The sequence below is a fragment of the Ovis aries genome, chromosome 5, assembly GCF_016772045.2.
Source record: "Ovis aries strain OAR_USU_Benz2616 breed Rambouillet chromosome 5, ARS-UI_Ramb_v3.0, whole genome shotgun sequence".
NCBI lineage: Eukaryota > Metazoa > Chordata > Mammalia > Artiodactyla > Bovidae > Ovis > Ovis aries.
The window spans coordinates 60,464,055-60,478,786 of NC_056058.1; the positions used below are offsets into that span (position 1 = coordinate 60,464,055).

Consider the following 14,732-nt stretch of genomic DNA (forward strand, 5'->3'; position numbering starts at 1 on the left):
ACCTCATCATTGTGGTGTGTCTCTGGGAAAGCTAATCTGGTATCTGAACCCCTCAGTTCTTCACAGACAGGATCTTTCTGCTGATCAGCCGGATCCCCTGTTCTCCCTCCTCCTGCTCATCCTATTCTGTATTTTCTTGATCATCAGGTCTATGATGTTACTGAATCAGGGGCTTGAGGCCCTCGTTCCAGCTCTGTCACTTTCTATCATGTAAATTCTTCAGGGCTGTCTTTCCACAGAGACCATAATAATGTTGTGGAGGTCTGTACCTGTGGAGCGGAGGCGAATTCAGCTCAGCGAGTGGTTGTTTCCCAGTGCCTTCTGCTAGACAGTAGACGTTCTGTGTGATGGGAGTGCTCCGGGTCTATGCTGTCCAGGATAGTAGCCATGAGGCACAGGTGGCAGTTGAGTCCTTGCAGTGTGGCCAGTGTGACTGGGGGACTGACTTCATTCAGATTTGGATAGCTAGTGACAGTGGCGTTATTGTACAGCACGGCTGCAGAGTGAGTGAATGTGAGACGGGTGACGTGGCTCTGCTCATCCCAGTTCCCAGCCTGCCTCTTGCCTTCCCGCATGGAGTGGTGTTCCAGGCAAAAAAGTGAGTGTTTCTCTTAAAACCTGGCCTCTAAATGCAGCCCACTGCTTTCATCTGGTGCTCACCCAAAGGAGCAGCAATCGATTCCAATAGTCCATTTGGAGGGTACAGTCGGCTGCACAGGATTATGACGTTCTGGCGTCTCACCACTGTGATGCCTTCCTCAGAGCAACTGGACCTCGCTTCTGCTTTATGAAATGAATGTAGGATTGAAACCCTCCAGTGTGAGTCTACTGTGTCCAGTGTGAGTCTCTTATAGAGATCAGGGAGGAGATAGATGTGCTCTGGATTACTGTCTCAATGCTCAGAACTGCTGGCCAGAGCCCAGCAACGGGGAAGACGATTCATCAAAATAATTTGATTATTAGCAAGTTAACGGTGCACTTGCCATGAGCAACGAAATATACACTACTACTGATAATATTAACTGTATTGTGTGCCTGGTGTACACCAGGCCTTTTAAGTGCCTGTGTAACCTCCCTTGATCATCACGACCTCCCTGACGGGAGCTTTTATATCTTCATCTCGTCAACAAGAAAACTGGGGAAAAGAGCCATGTGTCACTCAAGACAGAGCCAGAGTCCAAACACTAGTGCCCAGTTCCAGAGCCCATAATCCTCAATAAACCTATGAAACGTTGGCCTTCACCACTACCCGCCCCCCAAGTGGAGAGCTGAGTTAGGGCAAGTCGTAGGGTCAGTGGGCAATGGAGAAAGTCCTCTGCTTGGATTTAAACAGCGCTGTCTGACTAGCTGGCCGGTGGTAGAGGTGTTGGTGTGCTGTGGAAAGCTGTGGCGTTTCCTCATGCGGTCCTCATTTCATCTTTATCATCTGTTGCACCTTCTTCACATACACCTGGGCTAAGTGTCAGGTGTGGAAGCCACCGGCTTGTCCTAACACACGAATGCAGTCTTTGTAGGGGGCTTTGCTCTTGAGGTCAGCCTGCACACAGATCTGCTTCTCTTCACTGCGTGAAAGCACTCTATGCCATGGGGCGTACATGGGATTGTTCAGAACGAGGGTCCCCCCAGCCCCACCGTTTCATTTCTTGTCTTTCAAGTAGAGAGGTTTGTGTTGGAGGTACCCTCAGGGGTAAGAAGATGAGCAGTCGCTCAGAAAAGGTCTACCTCTTTTTCTGCTCTCCACTCACTCTCCTTTGGTAGGACCAGATTGCCCTGGAATGTAATTTGGCTCCTTTTCCTCAGAAAGATGGAAGTCACAGACTGTGACAGGAGAAGCTGGGAGATCTGGGTTCCCATCCCAATTCTGCCTACCTTGCAGTGAGTCCCGGGTTAGGCCACCTCTCCAGGCATCAGTTTTCTCATCTGTGCAATGAGAAATTGAGCTGGATTATATCTTGGCTTCCTTGGAGCTCCCCCTTCTGTGAGATGGACTTGCTAGATTTGCTGATGGTGAGATGGCCTCTCCCAGCTCTGGGTGGTCCTCAGCAGGTGTGTCCTCTCTCCCACAGGCATCTTGGCCATCCTCATCCCCCGCCTGGACCTGGTCATCTCCCTGGTGGGTTCCGTGAGCAGCAGTGCCCTGGCCCTCATCATCCCGCCACTCCTGGAGATCACCACCTACTACTCAGAGGGCATGAGCCCCATCACCATTGTCAAGGACGCCCTGATCAGCATCCTGGGTTTCATGGGCTTTGTGGTAGGGACGTGTCTGACCCTGTATGAGCTGGTCCAGCCAAGCAGCGCTCCCATCATCATCAACTCCACCAGTGCCTTTGTATAGCAGGCTGGGTGCGTCCCTGCACCTGCCCATTCTACCCTGTGTGTTCCCCCAGCACCTGGCTCCAGAGCCTCAGGTAGAGTCCAGGCTCTGGGGGAAGGTAAGGTCGCTGTCTGGGAACCCCTTCCTGGCTCCTGGGTACCCTGGGTCAGGTAGGGATGAAGACACGGTAGGGTGTGGGCAGCAGATTCGCTGCTGCGTGGGAGGTACCTCTAGCGGCAGCGCCATCTCTGTTCATTTGTACTTATTTTAATCCGGAACTTTTCACCTCTTTTCCCTGATCCCACCTCCTCCCTTCACTGCCTGCCTTTCTCCTTCTGACCCCCCTCTCCAGATTATCCCTGTTGCACAATTCACTTTATCTAAAAATTTCAGTGTCTCTCACCTCATGTTTTCTCCTTGTCCGGGCCAAGCCTAGATGGAATAATGTGGGCATGCCCCTCTTTATCAAGCCAGGCCCACCTCTTAGCTCTCTCCCAAATGTTTTACCTCAGTATTCTCCTGCCTATTCGAGTCTCTGCCCAGTCGTGGAGCCTACCTAGTAGTTGAAAACCAGCCCCCAAAGCTAGAGGTTCCGGCCTTCACTCTCTCTGGCTTGCCGTGACCCTTGGCAACACCACCTCCTCTCCGGTTTCCTCGCATGGGTCACGATACTGTTATCTTAGTTGCTCAAACTGCTGAAAGATATCAAGTGCTGCCAAATTGAAAATATTTATATTTTCTTTAAAACCAGCTTTTGTTTTTAGATTCTGTCTCTAGATCTGGGACTATTTGCAACTTGTTCCTTCCTCAGTAAACTCTCACTCAACTACTCCCTCTGAGAGGAAACTGAGTCCAGGAGGTGTCTACGGAGGCCCTCAGCACCCTTGGCCGAGGACCCCGGAGCTTTCAGTCAGGATCATCGAAGTGCGGACCTCTGTGGGGAGTCACGGACTTTGCCTCCCGTCGACCAACCTGATTGCCTCCTGAGAAGGCAGGAAGGACTCAGGAGATGTTTGCCGACGCACGAGGCGGAAGGGAAGAATGGCGACGTGGGGTGGGTTTCTCTCCATAGGAGGCTTAGAAAACGGCCGCTTTGTGCATTCAGACCTGTTCCCTCACCTCAGCTCCTGACGGACAGAGGGCACGGCAGCGTCCAGACACCCCGACTCTTGCCATGAACGAGAAGATGAGGCCAGTGTGAAAGGCAGTTCCCCGAGTTTGCAGCAGCTGGTCCGACCCTACATGTGGTGCTCGGTTGTTTACAAGCCCTGGAGGACGGGGCGGGTGGGCAAGTGCCCAGCCCCGGGCTGCCTCCAGGATCTGGACTTCTAATGGAACCACTTGGTTGGGACTTCGGTCTCCTGTGCTCTGAACACTAATCATGCCCTCGTCCCTCTCCCCCCACCCCGCATGCCTCCCTGGGTATCAGAAAAGAGGCAGCCTCAGGGCTGACTCACCTCAAGGTCAACCTTCAGGTTTGGGGACAAACTGCAGAGAGAGCTGGGAAATGTCCATTGCGCTGTTGGCTGCCTCTTCCCTCTTGGTGTGACAGGTATCACAGAAGGCTGTTCACTGAATCTCCGTCTCTTGAGCTGTGTGTGTGTGTGTATGTAGGTACACGCACATGCTCCTGTGTAGGTAACAGGGTCGTGCTGTCGTCCACCCCTGCCAGCCTCTTACCTGAAAGTGGGGAGAACAGCACTCCTTTATCAGGGGTTTACTTTTTGTGTGTCACCAAAGCTCCTGGGGGCTGGGACCCAGCCTCACAGCCCCAGCTTTTTTCTTTCTTTTCTGTTCCAAAGCCAGACTCTCATTCAGTGACACTTGACCTACCTAATCACTGTTCACTTAGGAAGATGCAGTCAGTGGTGATCTGGTCTCCCTTAGGAAAGTGAACACTTTCCCCCATTCTTTCGGCTCTTTGGTGGTCACTCACAGGTGCTCACGTGACCAGGGTTCTAGCTGGAGGTGGCAGTGGCCCTGCCCTCTGGAACCACAAGCTTTCTAAGTAACTTCTGGTTACCAAAGTGTAACTTCAAGAACCTTTAGCTCCCATTTGCAAGCCCAGGCTCCAGCAGTCTTTCCAGAGCAGTCCTGAGTCTTGTTTCCAGCGAGAAGGCGCAGGCCAGTATTAGGGGCTCAGACATGTGTCCCACCCACAGCTTCCATGGTGGAGGCTTCTGTGTGCTCAGGGCACTGCTAGAGGCAGTCCTGTCCAGGCGGCTCTTGAGACCTGGCCTGGGATGCTGGGACCTGATGACTGGACAGCACGATCCTGAGGTCTCCTGGCCCCAGGTCTATTGCTTCAGGGCCCCTGCCCAGGGAATCTGGTGTGTAGGAGAGACTGCTGCAGCCTTGGGGCTTCAGGAAACTAGCTTGGCCTGGCCTTGGCCCTGTTCAGTTGTTTCTTGTGCTTTGTCTTCCCGGGCAGCCTGATCACATGGCTACTTCGGGAGACCCAGGCAAGGTGGATGCCATGGGGACCTTCCTGCTTGTGCAGCTGCACAGCAATCAGTTGTCAAGTAAAGGGTTGGCCAGACGGTTGTAGTGGAGGAAGCCCTTTCTTTTACGGAAGTAGCCGGCAATCCAGCTCAGGGAAGCTTACTCCTCTGCTCCCCACGGGGATCAGGGCTCCCTCCCTGCTTCTTTGCAGCCTCTCCCTGGGCCCTGCCTTAGTCTCTGGTGAAGAAGCCCCAGCATAAGTAGGAGACCAATCAGGGAACAAAAGAGCGAAGGCTTGCAGGGATGTGAGGCCACATCTTTCTGACCAAAGGTAAACAATAGGGCTTTCCGGCCCAGTGCTCTTCCACTCTATGTCCTTCTCCAGCCTCCCCAGGGCGGCCCCGGGTTCCATCAGCCCAGAGGTAGCTTCTCAGAGCCCCTTGTTCCCTCCTGCAGACGCCACTATCAGGAGCAGGTTTCCAACTCCCTGCGGGCAGTATACCTCTCCTTAAATGCAGGTTCTTGCTGGGAACAGCACGACCTGGCATCCTCTAGTCACTTTTTCTAGAAGTTGTACCATTCACAAGTGGCATTATTTATATTTATGTTGTGCTGCTAAGAGCCCTTCATGTGCACAGACCCTTGCCAGACGGATGTGACTGTGTGGTGTGTCTTAGCCTAGAACCTGCAGCTTGGCTCCTCTGTCACTCACCTCTCCAGTCAGATTCACTGGCTGATAAAGCTCACCGTTTACCCTCTACCCCCACGAAAGGCAAACTTTGCAGTTTGCAAAGTTGTCTTAAAGTAATGATCTCCAAACAGGTATGTTAGGAAAATCTTTTCCCCCTCCTTGTTCTCCTGCCTGGCTTTTTTTCCTCAAATCTCTTCCTTCCTAAATTGTAGAACATCATCTCTGTTTAACACTACATGTTCACCTCATGTGTTTTGGAAGTGCAGAATCTCAATTTATGTCTGTTTACAGCTCTCTCTATTCACTACTCACTGCAAGGGAGTCTGTATCAGTTTGTTTTATTTCATGGCTGTTTGGATGTTCAAGTGAGCCCTGGCATCTACCTAGCTCAGAACGCAAAGCTGCTTCTCCTCAGTGGAAATAAAATTAAAAAGGCTTGACTTGATGTACAGGAGTCGGCTCCAAGTCTGCCTTACAATTTAATTTTCCAAGGTACATTACGCATCTCCAAGACCATTAAGAGGAAAGAGTACGGTTTGTATTGAAATCATGGTTAATACTTTTAGACAGTCCCGCTAGTTGCAAAGCTGTTTGCGCTCACAGCATCAGCCTGTGACATTTCTTCCCTGTCCTTTGTACCCCCGGGTCTTTCCCTGGCCAGGGGACATAAATGGTGCTGAGCTGCGGTTACCAGAGTCGCAGTGGGGAGTAATGGTGAAGTTGCCTGCTGTCAGCCATGTTCTTTTGTTTCAATCAAGGTGATGCTGTGGAAGTGGTTTTGTTTTACTGAACTTTGCTGAACAATAAAATTATGTGACTGTTGTAAACCATGTCAGGGAATGTGTGAATAAGAGGAAAATGAAAAACTGCCATCCAGCAGGTCTTGATAACTAGACAGTCCTGTGTATGTTATGTGCCTTTGTGGATGTGTATGTTCTGAATGGTACGTGGAGAAATAAGGATCATGCAGGAACTCATGGAAGATTTTGTTTTGGGTTCTGCACACGGATCATGTGTTAAACTTTTCCTTAATAAATGAGCTTTATTTTTTATTTTTGAGAACTTGGAGTCTGTGTCTTTGTTTCTCTCTCTCTCTCTCTCTCTCTCTCTCTCTCTCTCTTTTTTTTTCCCCAATTACTCAGATCCCTTTACTGGATCTTAGGTCAAAATGTTTCTTGGTTTATGTCACAGAACTCATCCAGGGGAGTAGTGTGAAGAGCAGACACACCTGTGGGTGGAGAGTCCCTGAGAAGGGGCAGGTAGTTACTTTTCTGTTAGACAATCCTGCTCTTCCTAAGTCTACTCCTGCTTCTCTTGAAAGCTTGAGTAGAAATTCTTAGCCCCCTCTGTGCATGTCAGAGGACCACCCAGGACAGGCGTGATGGTTTTCAGTGTCACGGTGGTTGGGTGATTGTATTGAATAACCCAGTTATTCAATTAAACACTAATCTAGGTGTTGCCGTGGAAGCATTTTGTAGTTGTGGTTAATGTCCACAGTCAGTTGCTTTTAAATAAAAAGATAATCCCCCAAATGTGGGTGGGCTTCGTCCAATCAGCTGAAGGGCCTCAAGAGCATAATGGAGGTTGTTTCACTGAGAAAGAGAAAATTTTGCCTCAAGACTATAGCATTGACTCCTGCCCAAGAGTTTCCAGCCACCAGCTGGCCATGCACATTCTGAACTTGCCAGCCTGCACAATCACACAAGTTCAAGGCCTGTCTGTGTCTCTCTCTGTCTCCTCCTCTCTCCGCCCCCACCACCTCCCGTATGTTTTCATGTGTGTACATCTCCATCTTACGTGTCCTGCTTCTCTGAAGAACCCTGACTGATGTAAGAAATAATACTTGTATTACCCCCACCTTTCTTGAAGTGACGAGATAGATGTCAGGACATGGAAGAGATGATTCCCCTTCCTTTTTTGTCACACTGAAGAGGAAAAGCAAGGCCATCCAAGCTGCCCCTAAGACGATTTGAAAACTAATCTTCGTGGGCTACAAGATTAAGTAAGTGAAGTCACTCAGTCGTGTCCAACTCTTTGCGACCCCATGGACTGTAGCCTACATGGCTCCTCTGTCCGTGGGATTTTCCAGGCAATAGTACTGGAGTGGATTGCCATATCCTTTTCCAATGGATCTTCCCGACCCAGGGATTGAACCCGGGTCTCCCGCATTGTAGACAGATGCTTTACTGTCTGGGCCAAGATTAGACTTCTCTAAAAGCAGAGCCCTCAAGGGGCACTGTTGAGGCACAACACTTACGGAGGAAGGTGGGGAAAGATGACTGTTTTCTGTGATCAGTGTTATTACTGGACCTGAGGGGCTCAAAGGCATTCAGTGACTGTTCCAGGACAGCGGCCAGCAAGGGACAGAGTTGGGATGCTTACACAAGCCTTGTGGTTATGGAACCCAAGCTCTTTCCTGAGGCGCTGGCTGCCTCACCCTACTTGTTGCAGCCTCAGGTGGGAGGGCCACCCTTAGGGACTGTTGAGAGGCTTAGGGAGAATGCTACATGGTACCTGGCATGAGGGGCTCATGAAACATAACGTATTAGCTGAATTGAAGAAAACCAAGATTTGGAGAGAAGCTGTTTTACTTGTATCTTTGGTTTTGTGTTCATTCATTATAATCTTGTCTTGCTCACTGGCTTCAGGCAGAGCATTCAGCCCTTCTTAGACTGTTCACTTCATGTTTTTATTCCTGCTCATATCCATACATAATGGCCATAATCCCTCCTTCCAGGTAACAAAGGCCCTCAACGTCAGCCCACTGCACTCACACAGACATAAGCTGAGTGGACAGGACCTGGATTTGGACCCTAGATCTAGCTAGGGCTTTTTGCTAAGTAGGTTGGTTTCCTCAGACCCAGCCCATTGCAGATGTGTGCCAAGAAACCGTGTGTGTCTTCAGCCAGTACCCTTTAGATCCTTGGCCACTGATATCCTCCCACCTTTGGGAGAATAAATAGGGATATAATTTACATATGATAAAAGTCGCCTGTTTTTTTTTTAAAGTACACAACTTGATGAGCTTGGGCAAATGCATGTAGTCATCTGGCCACCATTTCAGTGAAGATACAGAATGTTTCCTTTGCCCCTCCAGGTCCCTTGTGTCCCTCTGCTATCAGTCCCATCCCCATGCCACTCACCCTTGGGAACAACTCATTTAACTTTTCTGTCTCTAGTTTTGCTTTTTCTAGAATGTCATGTATATGGAACGTTAAGTGTTGTCCCCTCTGTCTGGCTTCTTTCACTTTACATAATGCTTTTTATACTTAACATTGTGACATGTGTCTGGAGTTTGTTTTTATTTCAAAATGGTACTCTGTTGTGTGGTTGAACCATAGTTTGTTTATTCATTCTCCAGTTGTTGGACATTTGGGTTGCTTCCAGTTTCGGATGTTCTGAATAAAGCTGCTATGAATATTCATGCCCAGATCCTTGTGTGGACAGATGTATTTATTAATTCAGTTCAGTCACACAGTTGTGTCCGACTCTTTGTGACCCCATGAACCAAAGCACGCCAGGTCTCCCTGATGCCATCTAACCATCTCATCCTCTGTTGTCCCCTTCTCCTACCCTTAATCTTTCCCAGCATCAGGGTCTTTTCAAATGAGTCAGCTCTTTGCATCAGGTGGCCAAAGTATTGGAGTTTCAGCTTCAACATCAGTCCTTGCAATGAACACCCAGGACCAACCTCCTTTAGGATGGACTTGTTGGATCTCCTTGCAGTCCAAGGGGCTCTTAAGAGTCTTCTCCAACACCACAGTTCAAAAGCATCAATTCTTCAGCGCTCAGCTTTCTTTATAGTCCAACTCTCACATCCATAGATTACTACTGGAAAAACTATAGCCTTGACAGACCTTTGTTGGCAAAGTAACGTCTCTGCTTTTTAATATGCTATCTACGTTGGTCATAACTTTCCTTCCAAGGAGTCTCTGCTTTTTAATATGCTGTCTAGGTTGGTCATAACTTTCCTTCCAAGGAGTAAGCGTCTTTTAATTTCGTGGCTGCAGTCACCATCTGCAGTGATTTTGGAGCCCCCCAAAATTAAGTCAGCCACTGTTTCTACTGTTTCCCCATCTATTTGCAATGAAGTGATAGGACCGGATGCCATGATCTTCGTTTTCTGAATGTTGAGCTTTAAGCCAACTTTTTCACTCTCCTCTTTCACTTTCAAGAGGCTCTTTAGTTCCTCTTCACTTTCTGCCATAAGGGTGGTGTCATCTGCATATCTGAGGTTATTGACGTTTCGCCCAGCAATCTTGATTCCAGCTTGTGCTTCTTCCAGCCCAGTGTTTCTCATGATGTATTTTGCATATAAGTTAAATAAGCAGGGTGACAATATATAGTCTAACGTACTCCTTTTCCTATTTGTATTTATTACTCTTTGGTAAAAACCTTGGAGTGTATTTGTGAGGTTGTATGATTCAGTGTATACCAACTTTATAAGAAACTGGAAATTTGTTTTCCAAAGTGCCTATACCATTTTGGATTCTTACCAACAATTTTTGGAAGTTCCATTTGCTCCGCATTCCTCCCAATACTTCATATTGCGGTTTTTTTCAGTTTTACCCATCTTAATGGGCTTGTAGTGGTAGTTCATTGTGATTTTAATTTGCATTTGCCTAACCACTACTGATGTTGTGCATCTTTTTCTGGGTCTTTTTGCTATTGGTCTTTTTTTTTTTTAATTAAAACTTTTTATTCATAAACAACATGATTGTCTGTGTGGAAATGCAAAATGCAGAAATACAGAATAAAATTTACCATTAGAGACAATTAGCACATTCACAGTGTTGTGCAGCTATTACCAGTACCTAATTCCAGAATATTTTTATCACCTCAAATGGCAACCATATACGCTTTAAACACCTTCTATCCCATCCCTGCATGCCGTTTTAAAACGTACATGGGTCAGAATGGCTACCATCAAAAAGTCTACAAACAATAAATGCTGGAGAGGGTGCAGAGAAAGGGGAACCCTCTTACACTGTTGGTGGGAATGCAAATTAGTACAGCCACTATGGATAACAGTGTGGAGATTCCTTAAAAAACTGGAAATAGAACTGTAATACCGCCCGCCAATCCCACTGCTGGGCATACACACTGAGGAAACCAGAATTGAAAGAGACACATGTACCCCAATGTTCATTGCAGCACTGTTTACAATAGCCAGGACATGGAAGCAACCTAGATGTCCATCAGCAGACAAATGGATAATAAAGCTTGGTACATATACACAATGGAGTATTACTCAGCTAATAAAAAGAATGCATTTGAATCAGTTCTAATGAAGTGGATGAAACTGGAGCCTATTATACAGAGTGAAGTAAGTCAGGAAAACACCAATATAGTATATTAATGCATATATGTGGAATTTAGAAAGATAGTAACGATGACCCTATACGTGAGACAGCAAAAGAGACCCAGAGATAACACACTTTTGGACTCTATGGGAGAAGGCGAGGGTGGGATGATTTGAGAGAACAGCATTGAAACGTGTATATTACCGTGTGTGAAACAGATCGCCAGTCCAGGTTCGATGCGTGAGACAGGGCACTCAGGGCCAGTGCACTCCCTGAGGGATGGCATGGGGAGGGAGGTGGGAGGTGCGTTCAGGATGGGGGACATGTGCACCCGTGGCTGATTCATGTCAATGTATGGCAAAAACCATCACAATATTGTAAAGTGATTAGCCTCCAACTAAATAAATTTAGAAAATTAAAATGTACATGGGATTTGTTTTGCTTAGATATGGTAAGGTACACAGAAACAGATAGAACTGTCATGAAAGATGGTTTTTAAATTTTGTTTGTTTATTTTTGGGCTGCATGGCATGTGGGACTTTAGTTCCCTGACCACGGATCAAACCTGCGCCCCCTGCATTGGAAGTGCAGAGTCTTAACCACTGGGCCACCAGGAAAGTTTCAGGATGAAGTTTTTATACTCACAGATCCATAGAAATAGGAGGCAGAGCCACACAGAAAAGTGCCATGGGTGATCAGGAGGCAGAAGAAGAGAAACAGAAGCATGGGTAGAAGCCTTTAGGGCGATTTTTGTGGGAAAGGCAAGGCAGGTTAGGGTTAGCAAGCCGAGCAAATCTGAGGTTAGATAGGTACACACTTGGAGCAGCCTGGGCTGTAAAGGTGGTCTCTAGTTGTCCATAACTCCTGGAGTGATTTAAGGTGGGGACTGTGATCCATACTGATAAGATGAGTTGGGTTGGGAATTGCACTCTGGATTGGTTGATTTGCATATCAAAGGGATGTCCTCAGGCAGGCTGTTTGCTGTCTCCAGAAATTAGCTGACTCTGGGAGGGGCAATCCCTCTCTGGGTCCACAAAGACCCCAAGAAGTCAAATCATCATAAAGTGCACAGAATAGAAAATGTGATTAAAACACTCTTTCCTCCTACCCCTGGCAACTACTAATCTGCTTTCTGTCTCTATGGGACTTTCCTATTCTGGATACTTTATATAAATGGAACCACAACAATACATGACCTTTCTGGCTTCTTTCATTTTATATAACGCTGTCAAAATCCATCCATGTTGTAATGTACATTAGTAGTTCATTCCCTAGCAGCAGTCACAAAACTGCTTTCTGTTTCTTGGTTTCATTACTCGACGTAACCAGCATCTTCATCATCTCCTCTTCTCCTCCTTCACCTTCCTCTTCATCGAGTTGACCATTTTCCTTCTTTTCTTGGTTCCCTGGTTCCTTAGTTCCCTGATCTATCTTCTTTCAGTTCAGTTCAGTTCAGTCGCTCAGTCGTGTCCGACTCTTTGCGACCCCATGAATCACAGCACGCCAGGCCTCCCTGTCCATCACCTTCTCCCGGAGTTCACACAGACTCACCTCCATCGAGTCAGTGATGCCATCCAGCCATCTCATCCTCTGTCGTCCACTTCTTCTCCTGCCCCCAATCCCTCCCAGCATCAGAGTCTTTTCAAATGAGTCAACTCTTCGCATGAGGTGGCCAAAGTACTGGAGTTTCAGCTTCAGCATCATTCCCTCCAAAGAAATCCCAGGGTTGATCTCCTTGCAGTGAAGGGACTCTCAAAAGTCTTCTCCAACACCACAGTTCAAAAGCATCAATTCTTCAGCGCTCATCCTTCTTCACAGTCCAACTCTCACATCCATACATGACCACTGGAAAAACCATAGCCTTGACTAGACAGACCTTTGTTGGCAAAGTAACGTCTCTGCTTTTCAATATGCTGTCTAGGTTGCTCATAACTTTTCTTCCAAGGAGTAAGTGTCTTTTAATTTCATGGCTGCAGTCACCATCTGCAGTGATTTTGGAGCCCCTAGAAATAAAGTCTGACACTGTTTCCACTGTTTCCCCATCTAGTTCCCATGAAGTGATGAGACCAGATGCCATGATCTTCGTTTTCTGAATGTTGAGCTTTAAGCCAATTTTTTCACTCTCCCCTTTCACTTTCATCAAGAGGCTTTTTAGCTCCTCTTCACTTTCTGCCATAAGGGTGGTGTCATCTGCATATCTGAGGTTATTGATATTTCTCCCAGCAATCTTGATTCTAGCTTGTGCTTCTTCCAGCCCAGCGTTTCTCATGATGTACTCTGCATAGAAGTTAAATTAGCAGGGTGACAATATACAGCCTTGATGTACTCCTTTTCCTTTTTGGAATCAGTCTGTTGTTCCATGTCCAGTTCTAACTGTTGCTTCCTGACCTGCATATACATTTCTCAAGAGGCAGGTCAGGTGGTCTGGTTGGTATTCCCATCTCTTTCAGAATTTTCCACAGTTTATTGTGATCCACACAGTCAAAGGCTTTGGCATAGTCAATGGAGTATTTATTCAAATAATTTTCTTCTTTTAAAATTTGGTCTTTAGGGACTTCTCTAGTGGTCCAGTGGCTAAGACTTCGAGCTCCCAATGCAGGGGGCCCAGATTTGATCCCTGGTCAGGGAACTAGATCCCACATGCTGCAGCTAAGCATTTCCATGCCACAACTAAGGCTCAGCACAGTCAAATAAAAAAAAGTAAATTTAAAAAATATCTTTAGAAATTTGGTCTTTAAATTTAAAGATTAAACTCTTTATTTTGAAGTGATTGTAAGTTCACAGAAAGGTACAAAGAGATATATAGGGGAATCCAGTGCACCCTTCACCCAATCTCTCCCATGTTGACAGCTTGCATAACTATAGTGTTGTAGCCACGCATTCTGGGAAACAAACTCACTCAGAAGGACAGTGTAGATAGTGGAGTGCAGTTAATTACACCGGCAGGCCGAAGGCAGTCTCCTCTTAGCCAAGGACCCTGACCAGTTTTTGTGAAAACTTTATATACCCTAAGCATACGTGCCCAAACCCACCTCCCCAAATTCTCTGAAACTAGTCTGAACAAAGGAAAAAGAAAGATACAATCAAAGTCAACCCGTGACTCATATGCCATAAACTTAGGTAGTTAACGGTGGACAATTATCAATAGGCTTGTGGTCATTCCCTAATAAGCATAATAGAATGTATGATTCTATTCGGTCACACAGATAATTAGGGTATTCTTTTAGGCAATGGAGAGCCCTGGGGCTCTTCCTTCCAGGGGCCTGGTTTTCCAGTTGGTATGTTGTTTCCATAGATACTGGGCATATACCTCAAAGTCCACAGTCTGGCCCAATATGGAGTCCTGTTTTCAAGATAGAGCCTGTTCTGTTTCCTCCCTCAATAGTACATTATCCCAACCAGGAAGTTGACATTGACACAATCCATGGAGCTCATTCTTGTGTCTCCATTTGTAACACATTCATTTGTGTGTGTGTGTGCATGCTTGTGTATGTGTCCGTGTGTGTGGCTAAACAATTTTAGTTACGTGTGGCTTTTTCCACCACGGTCACAGTGCTTAACGGTACCTTTACCACAAGACCCCTTCATGCTGCCCTTCTGTTAGGTAGTTAGAATAGGAAACAGCAGTCCAAAACGGCGGTGGCTAGAAGACAAGGAAGGGAAAAGCCCGGGAAAATAGAACAAAGGAAGGTCCAAGGAGGGTCCAAGGACCAGAGTGAGGACCTCAGCTAGAACCAGCAGCACTCCTGGCTAGCCCAGTTTACACAGGGCAGGCCCGGGGGAGGAGAGAACACGTAAAAAGAGAGCCAGAGGGCTCTCTCTCTCTCCCGCACACTGGCGTGCTTCCCCACTCTCTTCTCTTCGCTTCTTTGGGTCAGCATGCCCTCACGCCTCGAGGATGGATTCTCCTGCTATTTTCTAAGTAAAATAGAGCTGTATGTTACGGAGCTGTAACACTGATTTGTCTGAGAGCTATAAC

General features: G+C 47.0%; 1 protein-coding gene across 8 annotated transcripts in view; it reads left to right on the forward strand.

The window, feature by feature from the left end:
- Positions 1 to 14,732, forward strand: part of SLC36A1 (solute carrier family 36 member 1) — a 166,679-nt gene that overhangs the window by 43,098 nt on the left and 108,849 nt on the right. For 4 of the 8 annotated variants that reach the window (XM_027970431.2, XM_060415933.1, XM_027970434.2 and 1 more), the window contains one exon: positions 2,067 to 6,512. The exons of 2 other annotated variants lie outside the window; for them this stretch is intronic. In XM_027970431.2, the coding sequence (XP_027826232.1) occupies positions 2,067 to 2,338 (272 nt within the window). In that variant the 3' untranslated portion in view covers positions 2,339 to 6,512. Of the gene's footprint in view, positions 1 to 2,066; positions 6,513 to 14,732 lie in introns of those variants that run through there. 2 more of the 8 variants (XM_027970432.2, XM_060415935.1) reach the window with 1 other exon arrangement.